This window comes from Saccostrea cucullata, unplaced genomic scaffold (assembly GCF_032062105.1).
Source record: "Saccostrea cucullata isolate Sc308-1 unplaced genomic scaffold, CSIRO_AGI_Scuc_v1 ctg784, whole genome shotgun sequence".
NCBI lineage: Eukaryota > Metazoa > Mollusca > Bivalvia > Ostreida > Ostreidae > Saccostrea > Saccostrea cuccullata.
In genome coordinates, this window is record NW_026935833.1 from 232,932 (window position 1) to 256,371 (window position 23,440).

At 31.6% G+C, this 23,440-nt stretch overlaps 1 protein-coding gene across 1 annotated transcript; it reads left to right on the forward strand.

Moving 5' to 3' along the window:
• Positions 1-236: 236 nt before the first annotated feature.
• Positions 237-20,338, forward strand: LOC134243869 (uncharacterized). Its single transcript, XM_062726096.1, has 6 exons — positions 237-915; positions 5,353-5,462; positions 6,366-6,413; positions 6,846-7,049; positions 16,959-17,408; positions 19,275-20,338. The coding sequence occupies exons 2-6, from the start codon at positions 5,420-5,422 to the stop codon at positions 20,336-20,338; spliced, it is 1,809 nt and encodes a 602-aa protein (XP_062582080.1). The 5' UTR covers positions 237-915; positions 5,353-5,419.
• Positions 20,339-23,440: the final 3,102 nt, after the last annotated feature.

Genomic DNA, 23,440 nt, shown 5'->3' on the forward strand with positions numbered 1-23,440 from the left:
TTATAGTTATAGCTATGATCGGCATTTCTGTTATCAGAAGTTTCAAATATGAATCGTATTGTTCTAAAATGCTTCAAATTTTATTTCACTTTGATTTTAAGACGACATATCCCAAATTACTATTACAAATTCTTAAAACCAATGGCACATTTCTTTCTCAGAAAATTTAAGGTTCAAATCAATGTAATGGAACTGTAGTGCCGCCAAAGACTAGGGGTTTTCTGTTATCTACCAATCGTGTTTGAGGTATATTTTCCGGACCATTACTGTTAATCTGCATTCTGTGTGGCTTGGAAAACGTTAGCAGTTGACGCAGAAATTCGATAGAGAAAGCAATCTTGTTAACTTCATATCTATACTTCGCTTCACTCGTAAATGCTATAAGTCGTGTATCAGTTTCACTTTGTTTCGAATCAATATCACAGGTAAAGTTTCAAAAAAAAGAAATCTCCACAGCGATGTTCTAGTGTATCGTTATGGATCCTTCTCTGCAATGACGTTTTTTCCATTATTTTTTGGTTGCTTGTGAAACCTACAAGGTTTTAGAAATTACAGACCGTTATCATCGATATGTTTGTTGTATTTATGGCTTATTAGGAATTTCCAAATAAGTTGAAAAATACATTTACCGCTACGAAAATCAAACAATAATTCCCACTAAGAAATATGGATGTTTATTCACAGACGTTGGAATGATTCGCTAATGATCGGTAAAAGCTGTGACTTATTGACAAGCAAGGGTTGGTGATGCCAGGCCTGGGGACTTAATGTTATCTGCTGGACAGGACATTTTGATTACGACTATAAAAAGAGAAAATCCAGGATTATTATTACTAATTAGTGCTGTCATGAACATATAAACAGCGTCTTTTTACATTTGTGATCGTGCAACAAGACGATGTTACAAGCGTATGGGTATGTATTATTTTCACTTGTTGGATACCCCTTCTTAATTTGAAAGTAAATTTGATGGTGTAGGGGAATGTTCTCTGAACTTTTTTGTTGTTACTTTTTAGCCAGCGAAATGTTTTTATTTTTATCAAAAATACTTGTCATTTAAAAACTTAGTGCTGCTATTAACACCTATAGGTTATTTTAATATATACTGTGCTTTATTCATTTGGAAATATTATTTTATTTATTATCAATTGTTCGCGCAATTTACCATCACGTGCAAGTTAAGTTAAAATATCACGTTTACCAATGTTTAGTGTAAACTTTTCCACGTACATTTAATTTCTATTAATTTTTTTGAAGCCCTTCCTTTTAATAATTGCAGAATTAACATTAATTTAAATGACTAGATATATGTCATAAAATAGATTATTTTCCGTATAAAAATTATATATTTAGGGAATTAGGAAGCATAAGTGTCACAATAAATCTAAGAACAAACTATGGTGTTTTGCTGTATTTTAATTCATCTATGTAAAAAATTGGAAAAATCAGTTGCTTCAATTAATAAATTATTGAATTATAAAAATGAGGGCAAAGAAAAATTAAGCAAATGAGTCAATTTTGCATATTAGTCATATGTTTATTGCTATGGTAGGGTGGATACAAAACTGGTCAGTATACGAGTCCCCCAGTTTCCAAGTCGTGTTCGATCAAAAATTCTGGCTGATATTCTTCTTGTCATGTTTCTTCTTGCTTTGATGTACCTACTTTCCATTAATGCATGAAAGGAATTTTTCCTCTATCATTTGGGTGCCATCCGCTACACTAATTAGAAGACAATAGGGCATTACAGAGATCATCAAATTTCTTCGTGGGAGTGTTGTTTAACAAGTTTAGACAAACCATTTCTAAAATTTACCAGATTTTCCTGGCTTTTAGTTTTCAATTTGCTTTTCCTACGCAATTGTGTAACAAACAACCTTTTCGTGTTGAAAAGTAAACACCTTTAGGATTGCTTCACTTCATTGCATTTTAGCTAGAGATCCAACCAAAAAAATACAATTTTTTTTATATCGAAAAGTTTGTATGAGAGTACCCAAAGAAATTTTTGATTTTTTTTACTATTTTTAAAAGTTGACATACTGTAACATATCTCTATGAATGTTCATACAGGAACTCGTTACATTATAAATGGACATTTCACGAGACAATAGCAGTTCTATGGGGCAGCAAGATTAAAAAAAAATGTCAAGTAGTCCAAAGGAATATAATATTTTTTTGAAGTAGAAAACCGACTGTAAATAAAGCGTATTTTAATCTTTTGAAAATGTTACTGAAATCTGAAAAAAGTATAATTGGCTTGGCCTCATTCTTGTCGACCTGCATGTTTACAAATTTGATTTGGTAAATATACATGTTATTCTTTTTTTTAAAATATCTAACTATAATTAAAGAGACTTTCATAACTACATTCTCAAAACTTATCATTTCAGAGTATGTGAAGAAATTTGAACATTTTGTCCTCAAAAATGTTATTAACTTTGAAAATTTGCAGAATTTTTTTTAAATCATGTGTCATATGGAAAATTAGATAAATATAAAATCCTTTGCTTTTTTATTAATCGACTACTTTGAGCAAACGAATGTTATAATATGTATTAAGGTAGTCAATCATCAGGCTCTGAAAATCAGTAATTGAATAGTTGAAAATGCTCATAAACCAAAAAAAATGGGATTTGCCCAGGTTTATTCTTTAAGGTAGGATTCTTCTCTGGTTTCTGACTAGATGAAACATTCAAAGTATATTTGCTTATATGTCTTATATATTGAGATGTAAGTAATTTAAAAGATCATATTTTTCTTTCCTCATCACAATTGTACAACTTTAAATAGAAATGGTAAACTGCGTTTGAAAGCTTACAGGGACTATATTTTTGGCGGATTGGTTTGAAAATATCTTCTTTTCTGCCCATCAAAATTATAATAGAACAATGAATTTAGTAATATTTTTTACTCAATCGAAGTCTTGGAGAAATTTTCAAGTTAGATTAATAATGAGGGACTAAACTTTCAAAATATATCAAATAAATATGATATTTCAAACAAACTAGAACTTTATTAGCTTTTAAACACTTCCCATCAAAGTGCAGATTTGAGCCAAAAATCCATAAAAATATTATTTCTCTCTTACTAAACGATAAAAACTTTTTGTTTTTGTATCATTTTGTACATTTATAGGACTACTTTATTATATGTGAAAATAAGAAAAAGTTAAATATAGGAAGCATATGAAAATAACTAATATATACTAAAAAATTAAGAAAAACAGAGAAAATTCGGATTAGCCAATGTCCAGTTAAGTTAAATTATTTATGTAAATTTGGTAACATCATGCTATAGACCCGATATATTAATATGTTTTATGCAAAAAGAACAATCATTAAACTTTAGAAATAGAAGTAGGTATCACATGATTGGCAACAATTATTTTTTATTTATAATGTCAAGGAAAAAGTTAATGACCTTGACCTGACCTTGCCTCTAATATAAAACGGTCAAATTTTATTTCACTGATACTATCAATTACTGATATTGTCTTCTTGATTCTGTGAAAATTTCATTAATTTTTAAATATTAGAAATATGAGAAGACCTTAAATCAAAATATTTTAACCACACACATTCATACGGTAACGTTATTTATTTCAGTTATCTATATAATTCATGGTGTATTAAGTGATTGCTATCCTTAAAAAACATCATAAAAGTCACGTATCATTTAAGTTCAAATAAACAATAAAGCCAAGGGAAATTGGATTTCTTAATTTCCATTTTTTAAAATACTTAATGAGATACAAATATGAACTTTTTCTACGAGACCGCTTTTAAGACTTCAGAAATTCTTGACTCACATTTAGATGCATAAAAGGAACATTGTTGCATAAAAAATTTCAATTTTAAGCAATATTATGATAATTTTTGAATTAAATAACAAGAGATATCCTTCTTAGCTGAGGGGCAGTTAAATTTGTTATGTAACTTCGTATTTGAAGAGATGCCAGAGTTTTAAACTATGCTTTGTCATTTACTTGTATTGTAAAATAGAGATGTTTCATTTGAAAGACTATGAAAGGACGTTCACTTTAGTAACTCCTCTAATTTCGCATTGGAACATGTGAATGTTTTTTAACCATACCAAGATATTTCTCAGTAAAATCTTATTTTACCCTTTTCATGGACTTCAAAATGGTCAGGACCTCTCAAGTTCTGTAGATTCCTTATTATACGCGAGGAATTAATTTCCGCGTAATTTCGCGAGAAGCGTCACTCCCGAAAAAATATTACTCGCTTTTATTTTCATGGCGCTGAAATCTACATGTATGTAAATTCTGTTGATGAACCGTCCATTCGCAAATTATAATTCTCACAATTTGACGTTAAAGACACAGTTCGCGATAAAAAGTGCTCACGAAAAATAAGGAATCTACAGTACTTTTACCACTTTTTTGTGCGTGTTTAACTTTTGTATGTTAATCAATCAATCATAAATATTGCAAAACTTTCCTGACATACTTACAAATGTAGTTTTACTTTAAAAATTAAAATAGTATTAAAACATTATTGAAAAGAATGCTAGTAAAAATGTCTTGAGTATCGATTACATATGAATAAAATTAGGCTAGAAAGAATAAATCATAGGTGGCGCTTCGTATGGTGGCCATATTATTTGATCTGGAAAAAAAATTATGAGACTTGCGTTGCAGATTGATACGGTTTTGACGGGTTATTATTGTAACGTAGATGACGTCATTCGATGAAATCATAATATTTAACTAAATGGCGCATTGCAACAAGAATTAAATTATTTGTAATGGTCGTCCTTCTCATTAATCACGTTAATTTTACTATTTTAAGGAAAATGAAAAAAAGATATGGACTTGTTTCCTCAAGAATTCAGCATTGTTTAAGCCCTCTGTTAATTGAATCAAGTTATCAAATACTTTCATACGTGTAATAGGATACCAAGATTTCACAGACGTGAGTCGTAGTGACGTTTAATACGCTAATCTTTCTTTTAAGATTAGAGAAAATCAAAACAAACGTAATTTCATTTACCCAGAGTATCACGGATCGATTTTTCTTCATACTTGGAAAATTATTGTTGAAATCATCGATTTTTGTAGCTTATAGAAATGAAACAATTTTAACGACCCTTATCCATACCTAAAGCCCACTGACGTGGCGCGTATCTCGAACAATTATGAATGATCAGAAATTATTGTGTAATGCTGGGTTTTTTCCCCTGGATCATTTCGCCTAAAACGACCATTATCTAGAGCCATCGAGAGAGATGATGATTTAATGATTAAGCAGACGACACTGATCTTTTTAGCGAACATCATATCTTTCCTTGCAGACAGCACAATGTGAAAATCGGGTATTTTGCTATTTGTAGAATCACAATGTCGGGGGAAAGTAGAACCGATTGGAGACGAATAATTCCTTGATTTAGTGTTTTGGAAATGGGATTTGCCGAGGCATTCTACCTCTATGGAAATTTTCAAGGTTGGATTTTGTCAAATCTATTTTAAAAAAAGATAAACGAAAATGTTCGAATATAAGAAAGTTTTATCTTTAGATTAAATGAGGTTACGATATATGTTTCTTAGTTTTGAATGAATTGTGGTTATATACGTGATTTCATTTAGCGCTCAATTGCTGTTTATGTGCCTTTTCAAATTTGTCAATAATTCAAATCTTTATCGATGAAATCCAAGAGTTAAATCAATACATCTATTGATCACAGTGAGGTTCGTGCATATTTTACATACACAGTACATTGTAAGTTATTACATTCTTTATTAAGGTAATCAATCGTTCCTTAAAGTTTTTTTCAACACAAGTAGTATCGACCTTTTGTAATGGTATATAATTATATTATACATAAGTACAGAAAACATTATGTTACGTCTACACAAGGGATATGACTTACGTAATAGTATAGTAATTTGCACGGTAAACCTTACATCGTCGGGCTTTGTTAACAACTTATTATTATTTCTAAAATGGATTAATATGTGCGTAACTTTTGTTGTCTTATCACGTAATGCTTAGGAAATGTGGAATCTTTGCTAAAAATAAGTTTTTAAACTGCATTTTTCAACTTTTAAAGTAGAAAGAAATGTAACATAATTTAAATGAAAGAAAATTGAAACAGTTTAGTGGATTTCTTGGTGAAGAAAACAATGAAAACAAGTGACAGAAAATATCTTAAAGGTATAGCATTTATTGTTAAAATGTATGGGATTCAATATTCTAGTAGTTTTGAATGCATTTAAGTGAGTATACAATCACAACTTTATGTAAATGAACCCGTATTACATGAACATGTACTTTCAATGTATACATGTAGGTGATGATAATTTGCTATGATTACTTACAATGGTTCGTTGAAATTCTGTTTTACAGCTGGATTTGGTTTAGTGGTAGTTATTTGGACTATTGGATTAACAAAAGGTATGTTTTTTTTCTCTTTTTGTACTCCTTCGGAAAATGTATCCCTTCAGAATTTCATTCACAGATTTGTTATTCATGCTGACACTTACTCATTATTAACAAATTAAAGTAAACAAATATCAAATCAGGGTTCTAACACATCAATTGATTAGCAGCCTTTGACATTTTACATTTATAGTGGAGTAAATATTCCCCGAGCTAAAGTGTAGTCATTAAAATGATGCATGTGATGCTTTGAATAGACTTTTTCAAATATTTGTAGTTCAGTCATAATTTCCGGAAACATACCAATCACTGCTGGAATAAAAGAAAACTTTTTGTCATTTTATTTTTGTAGCGATTACAACTTTATTTTTATATACAATGCTTACCTGTAAGTTATGAACAATTGTGTAATTTTCGAGTTGAATGATTCAGGCATCACTTTTTCAGGTGAATCTTTGGTGTATATTCCAGTAATTCAGGGACTGATGAATACGACATTTCTCTCGCCTGTTCCGAGTCAGAATGATACATTCTGTTTAATAACAACACCAGTGATGTCCGAGAACAGGAACTCTATTGTTTCGAATTCTTCAGTGTTATCAAGTGAACTTGTCCAGCATAACTTATTAACAACTTTAAATGGGTCATCAGGTATATATTATTTTTATATTATAAGTGGAAAATGGTTTCGTATAAAGTATTGAAGATATATAACTATGTATTTCCAAGATACATAACACGCTTCTTGTTCTGGGTTTCAATGAATTTTTTTTGCATTGATTTACATGTAATATATCACTCACTGAAGATAAACAATTTTCATTAGAACATTATTGATCAATTTATAACAGAATGAGGGATATTAAAAACAAGACCTCTCTCAGTCGTATTTCTGAATCCCAAGAGTTCAAATAGCTGCAGAATTGTATACATATTTCTGTTTGGGAAAATTCGGACAAACTGGAGGACTCTGGTTTGCCTGTCCGAGTTTTCCAAACGAGAAAGCCGCAACTGTAAGTTCAAATAAATGATTCAAGTAATATTTAAGAAATGGCGAGAATGGACTTATTTAAGCAGAATAGACAGAGGAAGAAATATATCACTCATTCTAGGTCCAAATGTGTCCACATATAAACACAGATGCCTTTCATTCTACTTTCCTTGTTTTAAGGTAAGGTTTGCGTCTCCCTCCAACTCATATTTTTTTTAATATGCACACATGCTATATATCAATTTATTCAGGGAGATTAACTTCATCATTTAATATGATTTTGAAAGATATTGCCCATCCCATTTTTTTAGTAAAAAACGCCAAATTTAACGTATTTCATATTTCACCTCGAATATTATTTTCATTGAAAAAATTTATTTATTTTATAAATTATCAAACTTATATAATTAAAATGACCTGAATTAGAATAATTCATGCTTCTATTATTTAAACTTTTAATTTTCTCTTATCAAAAATGTGAAAATTTGGGAAAAAAGATTTTTCAATTTTCCTTTATAAACTGAAACCGTTGCCATGGCAACAAAAATATAAAAATCAACATTTTACATATCTACCGATTCCATCAAAATCCATGAAGTTATTAATTTGATCATTTTCATTAATTTGAACTAAAAAAAATATGTATGTCCCCAATGTTATTTCCATGGAAGCAGGGGCTATATTATGTGTTCGGAACATAAAAATCAGGCTTTTTCTACACTTTTAAAGACAACATTGATATCACCTTGTCGTGGTGAATGTTAAAGACTAAATGTTATTTTTGATATTGTTTTTAGGCATAAATTGGCCAAGAATATTCAAAATAAAACTCCTCCTGTGCTACATGATGGTCTAAAAATTTTTTCCATGGAAGAACTCTAGTATTTATGGCAATCTTTACATCTGAATATTCTGATGAAATTGTCCATGAATTATACTGCAACACCTTTAGAAGTACATGTATATGTATATAAACATACTTCAGAACATGTTGCAACTAAACCAATTAAAAGCCTATGAATTTGACCTCATGCTGATTTAGTTACTACAACATTAGTAACTTCTAGACATCTTTGTAGCAAAATATCTTTAATCAGTTATGGCTGGTCACTGTCATTACACATGTATGCCATTTTTTGAGTGAAATGTTGTAAGCATTGCATCCACGAAGCTGCTGTTTTTATAATTAAATGATTTCTTTACTTCGAAGAGTAGATATGCTATCTTTAAAGTAATGTTTGTTTGCCCTCTCTTGACTCAGGGTAAAATTATTGGGTCGGTAGGTGAGAAAATCTTCAACAACATTTTTTGAAGGGGGATAAGAGGAATAACAAGAAAAAAAAATACGGCCCTGCATTGAAAAAAGTTTTCAGTCTGGTCATTTTAGTCAGTCGGTCTGGAGAGGCCGACAACCAAACATTTTTTAAAGATGGCCTATTTCTACACTTCATGGACATTAGCTCAATCATTGGATTAGGTAGTCTGAGAATCTAAATTGAAAAATTCTAAGTGACATCAACATACTTTAATGAACAAAGTACTTCTGATTTCAGAGAAAAGGCAAATTCTGCAAAATGACATAACACTGTCATAAATATTTGTCAAGAACAGGGAAAAAGAGAACAATGCTACAGTGATAGATATATCTCATTGATATCCATGAAATAATAATTTAAATATAACAAAATTTTCTCCTTTTTGAAATCAAAATACAGAAAAAAATGAAAAGATTATAAATGTAAACAATTTTAAAATAAACTACATGTATTTGTAAAAGATTTTAATTATAGTAGATTACTAAACTGGTCTTATCATTCCTACTAAATTAACAACCTTACAATTTCCAAGTGTCATGTTTTAAACTGTTACAGTAGATATAATTATACATGTTCACTGCAGCTTTACATTATGTACAAAACTCATCAGTTTTCAGAATATACTTATTTGAGCATATTAGGTCCTGGTAAGAACAAAATTTAATGAATAAAAATATTAATCTTAATTGTTCGTGTATTAATTTCCTTGCAATTTTACAAACCCTTTTACGAAACTTGTTACATGTAAGTATAGACAAAAAGCAACCTTCAATTAATACCTATGATGTATACATTTATTTTACTGAAAACAAATTCAAAGATGGACAAACAGAGCATGCACTGCAATCATCACATATACACATATTTTCTAAATATATGGAAAACAGCATGTATATACTAGATAGGATGTTGTTAAACATTAAATTTCCTTCTATAATCTATAGACATATAAAAATATGCATTGGGTATAACAAGTCAGAAGTTCTTCTCCAAATCTCCATTGATTTTGCCATGTCTGGTACAACATCTTAGCTTGATCCAATCAGATCCATCCAACTTTCTTTAATATTCTTGAGCTGATATGGGATGACCTCTACTTTGATTGATGGCACAAATCTTTTAAGGAAACACTGAAGTACTTTTCTTTTTGGTTCTTATCTATTCCAATTAATGACCCATGATCTGAAATCATATGTGTTCATTTTTACAATAACATTTAAGGAATTGCATAAGGAATTGCACTGAGTTTCATTCACTCAATGAAATGAATAAATTTCCAATATAATCAATGAAGAATCAATATGAAATTATTGTATAATTTACAGACTGAATTAGTGATATGCAAATGCTTGATCAAGAAAATTAATGTTCTTGTCATGCACAATTCTGTATCTCTTTTTTATTAATTAGAAAATGAGATATTAATTAAAATCAAACCTCATTTAAAAAGGTAACTTGAACAATTAAATACCTGTTCCAATAACGTTACAAATATTAGGCCTAAAAAGCAAGGATTTTATTTTTTCATAATTTCTTGAATGAATGCATTTTTATTTTTTGGCAATGTTGGGATATTAGTCACATCCTGACACCCTTGTACCGTTTATTCATCGTTTTTAAATCCGTAGTCAGTAGATCATTCATAACTTTCAGTAAAATGAATAGTTAAATAATTACCTGATGAAAATACTATCAACAATCAAACTGTCAACATCATTATTGGACATGGTCAAATGCACCGTGACTTTTCTTCCCTGTTCGGACTGCATATAGCATAATACTTTACAGGATACTCTCAGGTCTTTTCTTTTTTCTTTCCCATTCTCCCTTAAAAGTTTAGTGTAGTGGTGAAGCGAGAAACACACAACAGCACAATGCGTCAATGACTTTCTTCTGATCGGAATGGCCGTGCAACTTGCCATGTTCCGTATCGAAAATAAACAAGTCCTCCTTTATTGGTTCATCCACATGCATCACGCTAATCTCAAAGGCTTAAAATTCCTATGCTTTGAAGGCTTTCTCCTGAAAACGTCCTTTGTTTTTAGTCCTAACAATAAGAAGTGACAACAAACATCAAGTATGACAGAGGAAATTCGTTACCGAGATGCATAGCATCGCTGGTTTAAATTCGCCTGTTTCAAACGCTTTGGTGATTCGCAAGAGTTATCTCCCTGTAAACGCAAACCTTACCTTAAATAGTCCCTATCGGGCTCAATACTGTAATTGTCAATAAAACATACAGCTACATAATTTAAAAAAATGTCCCTTACTTTGTCTTCAAAAGTGAATCCATATTGCTTAAAAATTACCAACTACATACTGATATGCGGTTTGACAGTGCATGTGAACACAGCGATATTTCGTTTACCTGAAGAAAAAAAATGCCAAGCAAGAAAAGAGTAAAGCAGAATTTTTCAAAGTCATAAATTCTACTACCGGATTGGATGGAAGAGGTGGTGGGGTTTGGTCGAGGTTTTATTGTTCTTTAAATTAAAAAAAAACCCACACCGTTCGATGTTTTTAACTGTTCTTTAAAAATGCGGCGGGTATGGCGAGTCTCTGTTTTGGACACATTGAGAATAAAATTTTCGATGTAGAGACTGAGAAATTGTTTACATTCAATGCAGGTAAGGATAAACTTAGGATACCAGAAATCTTTAACAGGAAGCTGGATGTTTCTTCAGGACTAAAATTCTTATTATATGTATTTGTCATAAAAACTAGCCTGCCTTGGATAATTAAATATCACAGCCTGGATCTTCTCTTGCTTCGATAATTAATATAGCAATAAATAAGCTGCTTCTACTTCATCATCTTACTGGGGGTTTTATAAAGTAATCATGTAAAAACTAATATTGACTTCATCATGGCAAAGCAGGCGTATTATAACCAAACGCTGACATTTCGGGCAAAACAGTCAGAGCAATTACACTTTTGGGGCATCTGTAGCAAATTAAGTAGAGAGAAGTACAGGAATGACCAATCAAACTGGTGGACTCAAATGGCTTCTTGGATTCATACTTTCAATTGAATCGATTGATAATGAAGCAATGGGGAAGAAGTCGTATACTGAAGTAAATTTTCATCCTCGTGAACTAATAATTAAAGTTTTGTATAGTATTCTTACAGAAAGGGTTTAATTCTCGAATTTTAATTTTAAACAAAATTATGCCGGCCTACTGAATTGTTTATGCGTAGGATGCTTCTGCAATTAGTACACTAAACAGACAGACAAAATCCTGCATTGAATGCCATAATGCATTTACCATCATTACCCTTTGAAAATATTTTTAATTTCTGGTACATGTATAACTTATCAGGGAAGGTAACGCTCGAGATCAAGTGTCCCATAAAAGGGTATTGTAACGGAAGTAGAGTCCGTTGGGAAAGGGTGACAATTTGTTGTGAGAATTTAAAATCATAACTGATGAAATTTGATTAATTTAATGGACATTATTGTTTGATATAATCCATGAATTTTATAAGGAACTTGCTTCGTTGTCCTTTAGTCCTATTCATTTTACTGACAATGCTTACTTAGATAATGGCCCCAGTGGAATAAAGTTTGAATATTAAATGTTATCTATTAACAACCCCCTCTTTTCATTCAAAATTAATTTTTCCGGTATTGGGAACTCCTTTCGTCTCCAGTTTTAACTCTTTCTTCCTTGCAATATTCTCTTCTAAACAATTTATGATGCTACGATGTCTAATCAGAACTATGTAAGATGAAAAATTTATGGTTTTATAAACGTTGCGAGTTCTTTTTTTGCATTCTTTAAAGGTCAGATTGCAATGGAGTTACTCGGCCCTATTTCTCAAATAAATAAGACTGATTATATATTTGCCCATACAAATCAAAAATCATTATTTCGCATGACCTTTAGTTTAAAACCCATCCAGTCTGTATACAGCATTATCCAAGCATCATATCATCGGTTTTAAAGTTAATGGATTATTTTTTTTAACCTATGAAAATAAGGAGTGAGGGCCATTGGGAAAATGTTTAGAAAAATAACAAGCAACCCTTTATATTACTGGAAGGGAGACTTTTTTGTTTGTTTGTTTGGTTTTTTTTTTGACATTTTTTTAACATAAACTCTTGACCAAACCCCCAAAAATCCCAAAGCTGCAAAAAAGTAATAGATACCATAGTTCGGTCTTTCCACAATGAGTGAAAAATTCTCGAGAGGGACGTTAAACAACAATCCACAAAAGACCCAGTACTTTTTATTCTATTTCTACCCTTTAAAATTTTCCTTTCCAAGGTGTTCGTCAGCTGGGGCCTTGTGTCATACAAACTCTTTTTAATGGTGGTTGATGGAAATTTTTCCGGAAAAAAATATTTTGCTGGCACCGAAAAATTCACATTTCTTCTTTCATATGGTACTGAAGGGATAAAAAATCCCCAGTTTAAGCCGGCAATTAAAAGTATAATAATCTGCGAACTTTTTCTTGCCATACACCCTGTGCAAACATTAATACTACAATAACCAAGTTATAAAGAATCTCGAAACCTTCGCCACAATTTCCTATCATGTCACTGAGAAAATGTTGACCCATATCTGAAGTGCATCAATTTACTTTTAAACTTCATTTCAAAACGAGTGAAAAGATAAATGACAGATTAACGAGAGAAAAAAATGTTTTATAGTAGGAACTAACAAATCACCGTGTGGCATGAGCAGATGCCAGGACTCATGGGCCTAATCCTGGTACTCGTCTTAAACCAATCACATTCTGTAGTTAGCGATTAAATACGATCAACCATTGCAGTGATTGAACATGTAAATACTAGTATTTACATTAAGGGTTCTTATCTCATTTCGTGATTTACTGATGTTAGTATTAGCAGAAAATCTGCGATGTAACAAGGCTTTTTTTCTGAGAGGGAAAAAAATCCATTCATTAAGCAAGAACGGAAGCAAGCGATTCCTCGGTGTTATTGACTTTTGGCTTTTTTATCTCCCCAAATAGAATTCCTAATCTGAAGATGACGTGGTGGCAGTCTCCGCTGTCTTTCAGTTCACACAGAAGGAGGAAATAAATTCAATTGAATAGTAGATAATTACTGTATAACTATTAGATGATTACTGTATTATCAACTGTTCATCGGTTAATTAGGTCTTTCCACCTTTCTGTGGAAAGACCTATTGATTTTCTTCTGTTTCTTATTATTATTCTTCTTCCGCTGATTTTTTGTTTCAACATGTATCGAAAAGACTCTTTGTTCATCGTAAAGGTCTTTAAAAGTTATGTACAAATTTGACCCAACGCGTATGAACTATGACCCCTTTCAAAGTTATTGCCCCTTTCGCAAGAAATGCTTGTTATCGCTACTCCTCCGAAACCGTAAACCGCAGAGACATGAAACCTTCACTAATGTCTTCGACTCCTTGAGGGGACTCTGGAATCTATTCATTGCGAAAGTATTCGGTGACCCCTTCAATGAGTTATAGCCCCTGAAAGTTTTTGAATTTTACAAATAATTAAATATTTTCAAAATGAGAAGTCGTATAGATATTAGACCAACTGCATAAGATTCATTAACCTTTGACCTTAAAACTCATGTAAAGGTCAAAGGTCAAGGTCATTCCAAAAATAAGAAATTCAATTTTTTTAATATCTTTTTTTGTCTTTTCACATATACAATCCGTCTTTGCATTTTTAATATGTACTCTAGAAATTATTTCAAAGATATCATACTTGTCCCTTAAGATTGACCCTTTTAAAAGTTATTGCCCTTTGTGTGAAAAACCTTGTTATTGCTACTACTCCGAAACCATAAACCACAGAGACATGAAACCTTCACTAATGTCTTCGACTCCTTAAGTGGACTCTGGAATCTATTCATTGCAAAAGTATTCGGTGACCCCTTCAATAAGTTATAGCCCCTGAAAGTTTTTGAATTTTACAAATAATTGAATATTTTCAAAATGAGAAGTGATAAAAACATAAGACTAACTGCATAAGATTCATTAACCTTTTACCTTAAAATTCATGTAAAGGTCAAAGGTCAAGGTCATTCCATAAATGAGAACTTAAGCTTTTTTATATCTCTTTTGTCTTTCTACATATACTTAATGTCTTTGCATTTTTAATATGTACTCTTAAAGCTATTTCATAGATTTCATTCTTGTTCCTTAAAATTGACCTTATTAAAAGTTATTGCCCCTTGAGTGAAAAACATTGTTACTTCTACTTCTTCGAAACCTTAAAGCGCAAAGACATGAATCCTTCACTAATGTCTTAAGGGACTTTAGGCACAACTTTTATGTTCCAGTATGAAAGGATCTGATGACCCCTTAAATGAGTTATTGCCCTTTAACACTTTTGCGCTTACTATTAAACCTAATTACTTTAAAACTATAAACCATTCATGCATGGGGTTAATTGCAATGTGACCCTTGGCCTTTGACCTTGAATATTACATGAAGGTCAAAGGTCAAGGTCATTTCCATTTTTTATTAAATTTTTTTTCTTTTTTTCCATCTTTTAAGCAATTTCTGGGGTTTTTTTTAATGAAATTTAATTTTAAGGAGATAAATATTAAATGAAATTGAAATTCAAAGAAGGTGGAAAGACCTCTAATTGTTCAAGAACAATTAGTCTACTAGTCTAATTTGCTTTTTTTCCCAGAAAATTTTAAGTCCCAAGTCTGTAACTACTGATTTATATTTCATTTACGGTTCTGTAGGGTACATGTTATGAAATAATGAAGTTAAAAATAGGAAAATGACTTTTGCCGTGAGCGTATCTGTGTACGGGAAAAGTACAGTTTCATAAATATTTCCTAAGATACGTTAGGGTCGATTTACTCCATTGAACTGTAGGCAGAGTTTTACATAATGATTTTAAAATAACATTTCAGGACATATTTCTCACCTTGGTTTTATTCTCAACGGCTTTTAATTTGCTTTACGTTGATGTCATAATCTCTTCTGGCAAACAATAACATATGGACCAATGTTTCATCTTCCATATATTGAAATGAACGTTATGATATTATGGTTAATTTGTTCCCTTTAGAGATATATTATTTAATTATTTATATATCTTTTTTTCCTTGAAGAAAAACAAAGTTCGCCAAGAAAAGACATTCATTTATTCTGTTCTTATTTGCGACTCTCATGATTGTCGTTGCCAAAGAAACAGCTGTTGTTCCAAAAAAAATTATCTAAAAGCTAAAATTACCAAACCTTGTAAGGTTTTAACTGCATTAATTGAGCAGAATATAATCATTATCTTGCGTGAAGATTCAAACTATGTAATTAATGAACAAGAAAATTGTTTCAAAAGCCTTGCAATTGGTATGGCGTTTCCATGTTCAAAGATAATTCCAGCAGATACATAGTTCTGTTTCTTTGACACGGTTGAAGGAAAACATGACACGGGCCTTGTTAACTTAACAAAGGTTTGGAGTTCTTATTCTGTCTTGTATCTCGACAACTGAAATTTAAACTTTTAATAATATTTAAAAATAAGTATTTGCAAACATAAAAGACGGAAAATTTTCAGCTAAAACTGTCCATGTCCCTTTGGGTCCTTCACTTTTTTTTCTTTTAAACGACTTCAACTCATTCCAATCAACACCTTCGCCGTGGCCACTATTTATTGGTCAGGTAGACAAAATTATCCATATTTAGTATAAAAACAAGGTCTAAACAATGGTATGAAATATGTCGGTATATGAACGATCCAAAAAAGGTGTATTAGCTTACTAGGTCATTATAAGGACCATATAATTTTCCAAATGCTGACTTTGCACAAGAGAAGTCGACGATAGAAAAGTTTAATTTATTTCATTTGACATACAGTTTAGTTGTTGGTTGAATTTTTAATGGTTAAATTTTATAATGACTTTCACCTTAAAATATTTTACCACTTTTTACGTGGATAAACATGAACGCATTATTTGAGATGTACAGTTTTATTCATTCATGATTTTATTATATATTCAGAAAAGGTATTACCGATTAAAATCTCGATAAGTTAGAAAAGATATATACTTAAAGTCGGGTAAGTCAACATAAAAAAACGTTAGCTCTTAAAAGCTATTTTCATCTATCAAGATTGAGGGATTTTAAAGTATTGAAATTTAAATAGAGATGCAGGCACATGCTGTTTATGAATATATTCGAATGAACAATTGATATACAGTAATTTCCTGTAAGAAATAGAAAAGGAAACCAAAATTTGTATTTGATGTTTTTAAAACATAAAAAAAGTGGTAAATTTTTCTTAACTTTACAGGAGGAGGTGTTTGGAAAGACAATTTCGAACAGTTGTATCTTGTTCAGAAGATGGGCGACATTACACCTTTGTATGGAATTGCAGGTGGTGTGTATAGTTACCTTGTTCCAACCAAAGTCTTCAACGAAACCAGAATATGCCTATACTCAGGAATTAGTTCTGTGACTTTTGAAATGTATGTAATAAATTCTACACTTGACCCTGCGGGATTTATATTCAATGAAAAAAAGGAGCTACAATCATTCAGCACACAATGTTTTGTTCACAACAGTACAGAATCCGATGTTATTTTAGTAAACAGCTCAAAAGCTTTTGGTGTACTGATAGTGGAATCGAAAACTCTACCAAGGTGTTGCCTCGACAGAGCGTTAGAGGCAATCCCAAATACATCATTGACAGGGACAGAGTTTGTCTTGGTCACTGAAGATCCCTCGGAAATTATAATTATGGGTAGGTATAGTTTTCAAGTAAAAATATCCTTTTGAATTATTTGGAATTTACAAGTTTTACGTAATTATTACATTTTAATCTCCTAAAGGATATTATTTGTGTTTATGTGTTATTTATCCTAGAAACTTAATGTATATATTGGTAACTGAATTTGCGTTGATTAAATATTTAATATGAAGTTTATTTAAAATACAAACAATTTTAACATGGTCTTTCCAACACATGTATTTTAAGCAGTTTCAAATGCATCTTAAAGGACGTCGCTTTAAGATGAGGTTATAAATATACACTAATGGTCCTTCCTCAAAGCAAAAATTTTTGTTATCGTTACATCACGCGTCTCCACATTGTTTAAGGTCTCGTTTGAAAGGCCCCCAAATTTCACATGTAAATATGGAGGAGAACTTTGCGATGGGGCAGGCCTTATTAATTATCTGAAGTCTTTAATTCAAGAATTAAAAAAAAAATAACACTCTTGATTTGTGAATAATTGACGCCCATAGGTTTAAGTTCGTTCAGTTTATATTCTTATCTTAAGAATGTCTATGATTTATATGTTCTGAAATAGAACAATAAATGAATGAAGTAGATGTCTAAAAGACTTAAATTCTCCTTAAATTTGACTTTTCCTTCCAAACATTACAGAAATATTAATTTTTAAAATTAGATTTATAGATGGTTATTGTATGAAAATTGTAAATCTCTTATTTATGTAAAACAAGAACATCAATCGCTTAATTTGGCTTAGCTATCTTAATTTGGCATAGCATCTCTGCACATGATTTTCAATAACTAGTAAACCTTTTTAATTTTTTGAAGTCTGACTTTATTGTCAAAAAAATATTCAATGATAATTGGTAAAAGCTGTACTTTGTATTCTTGGTTATTTTCAGTCACAACAATGACATTGAATAAAGACGATACATATATTATTTGCATTATGCTTCCATCAAAACTTCCACTTTATGTACTAAATCTTGCAGTGGATCTGTTTGTGGTGGAAACAAGTGAAATCTATATACATGTATCAACGTATATTAAGACTAGTTGAAAAAAAAATACATGTTCTAGTTTCACGTACAATACAATCCAATGAGAATTTGACCTTTTCATCTCTAAATGTACGAAGTCCAAAATGTAAGGTCTAATTTTAATTAGATTGAGAAATAGTAGTACTTGTTCTGAATACCGTTATCAACATGAAATAGGTAAAGGCATCCGCATTGATTATTATAACCGTCCCAAAAATCTTTTTTGGCTTCGTTTTCAGTTATTTGCCTTGAATGTCTACTTGAGTACTGTTATTATCAATCAGTTTTCTTTTCTTAAAATGAACATACAATTGAAAGAAAATTAATTAAATGTACTCAAAATTATTGGGTTTTTTTTTTCGAAAACACTACAGGGTTGAGAGTAATTCTTTCCATTTAAAAGCGAATGTTTACCAAGGTTCATATAATCTTGTATATCATACATCATTTTATCTTCTTCGAACCGACAAAAGGTTTCCATCTAGGCTAATAGCTTTATCTTTGTCAGTGGACACAAACTTTGATAATGATTCAGAGACAAATTTTAAATGCATTGACGGCTTAATGGTGCTCTTCCACATCAATGAATGATCAACTTCAAGTCGCCAAATAGGCGTTTGAAGTGCTTTCAGAATCCATTACCTTGGAAACCGTTTCCTTCCGTTTGATTGAGAAACGAAATATTTTATCAATGGTGGACTGTCCCTTTTATTATTTCTAATCTTATGAATATTGGGTAAAAACTGGAATAGAAATATAGATTTATTCTTTTCTTTGATCTCATTATAAAAAATATTTTCGTAGATAATATTATTAAGCTCTGATTTCATTTCAGGGATAGAAAGTTCGGATATCAATGTCAAAACAACGGAAGAAGAATTTAATTTCACCGTTTTATCTCACACGGTAAAGAAATTAAATGTGAGTGGAAACCTCTCTTTGCAATTAACATCGTCAAAACCTTTACAAGTTATGTGCCTCACAGACATGCAGAACAATGAGAATTCATCTTTTCTGAATCTCTTCACGTTGTTCCCTGTGGTACCTACTTTTTGCAATTGGCTGGAAATTTCTTCCAGCTGTTTTGACAAACCTTGTTTGATTGTTCTGGCAAAGAAAGCTAGCATTTATCCCTCAATATTGATTAACGGTTCGTTTGTAGTAGCTAAAAACTACTCATTTGGTAATTACAATGTCCAGGAGATAACAAATCTAAAGAAAGGACAGTATTTTTTACAAATCCCAGACAGTTCAGGGTTGGCAGTTTTTGTAATAAAGAGAGATCTAGGGAGATTATATCAAGTACAGCCCCTGGACAAGGACAAGTGCTCTGCCATTCATAGTTCTTTATCGATACATTCATCTACAGCAATCCATCTAGAGAACGAAAATGAAAATACGACAGACAGTACTGTAACTACTGATTTTCAAATTAATACAACATTAATACATTTTACTTCCAACCATTCAGTAACTTCCAGTAGCTCTTCTGATGAAAATTCTACATCATCGATAAAAACCTTGATACTGAATACAACTACCGAAAAAAGTGCCTTTGTAAATGTTACTTCAACTTTAGTAAATGCAACGAACATCACATTTTTGACTACTGATTCCTCCAAATATGGAAGACGTAAAACAGAAATAGAGATTGGTGGGTTAGCTTTTCAGTCTCAAACAAATCAAAATGTGTCTAAAGAAGTAGCCCCAAACTATAACATATTTCTTCAAGATGTAGAAGAGGACGACAATAGCCAAGAATACATGTTAGCAGTGATTCTTTCCCTTTGTGTCGCCATCTTTGCTGTTATTGCAGTGATATCGTCTTTCTTGCTAATGGAGTTTATATCGAGACAAAAACAAATAAGAAACACTAAAATTCGACCATTCGTATCGTAACTGAAATGGCAAGAGGATAATTACGTTGTGCATGCGATGACGTAGATATGTTAACTCTACAAGAATAACTGTGATATACGTTCAAAGAGAATGGTTGGCGTTTCGATTTTAACCAGTTATCTGCCAAAGATTTTCTTCATGCTTAAAAGAAATCAATTTCTCTTTTGAACTCTCTCTTTACTTACTCATCAGAGAACATGTCGTACTTGTCCTTTATCATGTTTATAATTAGTGTTGCTGTTGTATTTGTTAAGCTGAAAGCTTTCGATCGATAGGGCTAATTTTAATCCTTTTATGTACTTTGTACGTATCTATATATATAGAAAATAAAGTCCATCGTTAAAGACGAACAATTAGTTAATTGTTTAAGAATTTCATCTTATTTTTCGATTTGCATGTAAAAATAAACAACGATATGAATGATTATGAAGCAAGATTTGTAATATTGCGTGAATTATTTTAATTATCTTCTCTTTACAAAGATAATAAGCGGGTTCCCGTACACCCCTACTAATGTGTTCGGAACATTTTATTTTTCGGTGTTCTGTAAATTATAAAACCCGATGAGTTCAGAGTAGCTCTGGCGAGAGTTAGCGAGACTACAGCGAGATAGGGTAAATTATTCACGGAAATGTGGCTAGGAAGTGACTAGCACGTGGAGACATGGTAAACAGAAAAGTTATGTTGCGTTTTAGTTTTCACCACCCTATATCATTTTGTAGAAATGTACTTCAATTGATCTCTCTTGAATTCATTCAAATTTAAATTATAAGTATTCTCTATGATACAATTTTCTGTTGTCTTCAATTAAAATTTCTTTTTGGACAAATATTTTTGCATGGGAACCCGGACTATATTTTTTGGCGTCATATTAGCAAATGAGGCACCAATGTGACTTTAACCGACAAATCAGCTGAATGAGAACTGCATTGTGGGGTACTACGAATACTACAGGAATTTTACTCTTGATAAATTCCTTTATTGTACTATCGGTGAATGCAGTTGTCAGGTGGGTGTGTTCCCTGAACGTCTACTTCCTATATAAACAGTATAATTATCACACTCATGATCAAATTATGATTTTTATTATTAGTTTAATTATGTAAAAATGTTTGTCCATTTAAATGCATACGAGAAGCTGCTCGTTTTCCTTACCCTTGAAGTGCTGGTGTTCTGAACTTGACACTATCTATACAATGACAAATTAAAAATGCCCGTGACATCTTCTGTAGTTACTAATCTTTGCATTTTTCTCAAGAACATTTTTTTTTTAATTTTGCACTCCATTGACATGATCTTAGATTGACCTGAACCACGAAGTTAAATTTGAAGTCCCAAAATTTTACGAAAATCAACAGCATTAAATCTAACGACGTTTCCATTTTATATGCCACCATTCCTCACGATAAATCAAATGCCAGGCTTTTTTATATCATTGACAACTGCTATTTCTAGAATTTGAAGTCTTAAATTTACTCACCCTGTCATTGTTCATTTGCGAAATTACTTTGTTAAAAACATTTTTATTGTACAAACAAGTACTTTGAAGTCGGTATTAAAAGATGCTTGAGTTTCTGATTGATAATACCTTTTTTGGGGATCAGTTTTCCAACATACTATTGGAATTCCCATGGGTACCAATTTCATCCCGTTACTAGCATACCTATTTTTGTATTTATATTAAATGGAAGTTGTCCAAAATCTTGTACGTGAAAAGAAGAAAATACTTGCTGGGTCCTTCAACTCGACATTCAGAAATATCGACAACGTATTTTCAATTAACAATAGTTATTTCCATTCTTATGTTATGCCGGCGAGCTTGATATAAAAGTTATCACAGAGTCTGACACATCTGTTTCAAATTTAGATATTTTGCTGGTAATCTTACAACCAAGTATTATGACAAACGAAATAACTTAACTTTTCAAGTGTCAACCTCCCTTACTTATGCAACAATATACCTTCATCACCTGCACACGGAGTTTATATCTCTCAGTTGATTCGATACGCAAGAACATGCTCTACGTATGAACAATTTTTAAAACGAGGTAAGTTATTGACAAACAAGTTGCTGAAACAAGAATATCAATGGTCTCGTTTAAAGTCATCATTTTTTAAGTTCTATGGTCGATACAATGACCTTGTCACCAAACACAATTTATCATCAAGTCAAATGTTGACTGGCGTTTTTCATTCTTATTGTTAGACCGTTATTATTACACTGAATTATCGACGGATTTTTTCGTTTCTTACCAATTATGACAAGGAGCATACGGTGGGTGTGACCGGTCGGGAGGGGATGCTCACTCCTCCATGGCACCTGATCCCACCTCTGATGTTTCAGAGGCCTATGTTTGCTGTGCTCCTATCTGTATTGTTAAATGGACTTTTAAGCGTTAATAATGTTCGTTATCTCTATATCTTTCATTAAACAAGAAAGAGGGTGCATTTGATTGGAATTTGGCAGGAATTTAAGTGCATTTGAAAAGCTTTTTTTTTACTTGTATATCAGTTGAAATATGCATTCTTTTTAGCAAGAGCTTTTAGGAAATAGGTAGGATTTTTTTTTTCAATTCATGAAAAATAAGTCGCTTAAATTATGGCTGGATGAGTTACTCGGTACAAACTATTACATATTAATGTTTTTTCTAAAACTCTAGGTCATCTCTGTGCGACTTTTAACGTGATTTGTGTTTATTGAAATTCTTTTATGCAAAACATTGCAGACCCAGAGACCAAAGGAGTCTGAAGTTTTTATCGAAAAAAAAAAAAATCAGGAAAAAATTTCCCACGCTCAAGACACCAGGATGGCAACACGTTTTTTTGGAGGACCAACCTAAACAAATTTATCTGGGTCTGGCAAGAACAATTTCGCGACTAATTCAGTGTCCGCAGTGTTTGTGCTATTTATTCAAGTTTTAAAAATCCAAATTGCTTGACGACTACGGGCCGTGTATGGCCCTTTTTCCACCTTGAAAGGACTCCATGCCACTTAACCAGAAGTGAATACCACAGTGAATATATCTCATTTAGTAATGCAGCACCATTCCATAGCATTTAGGAGTCGAGAAATATTTTCTCGCAGGGAATTTTTTTTTTATT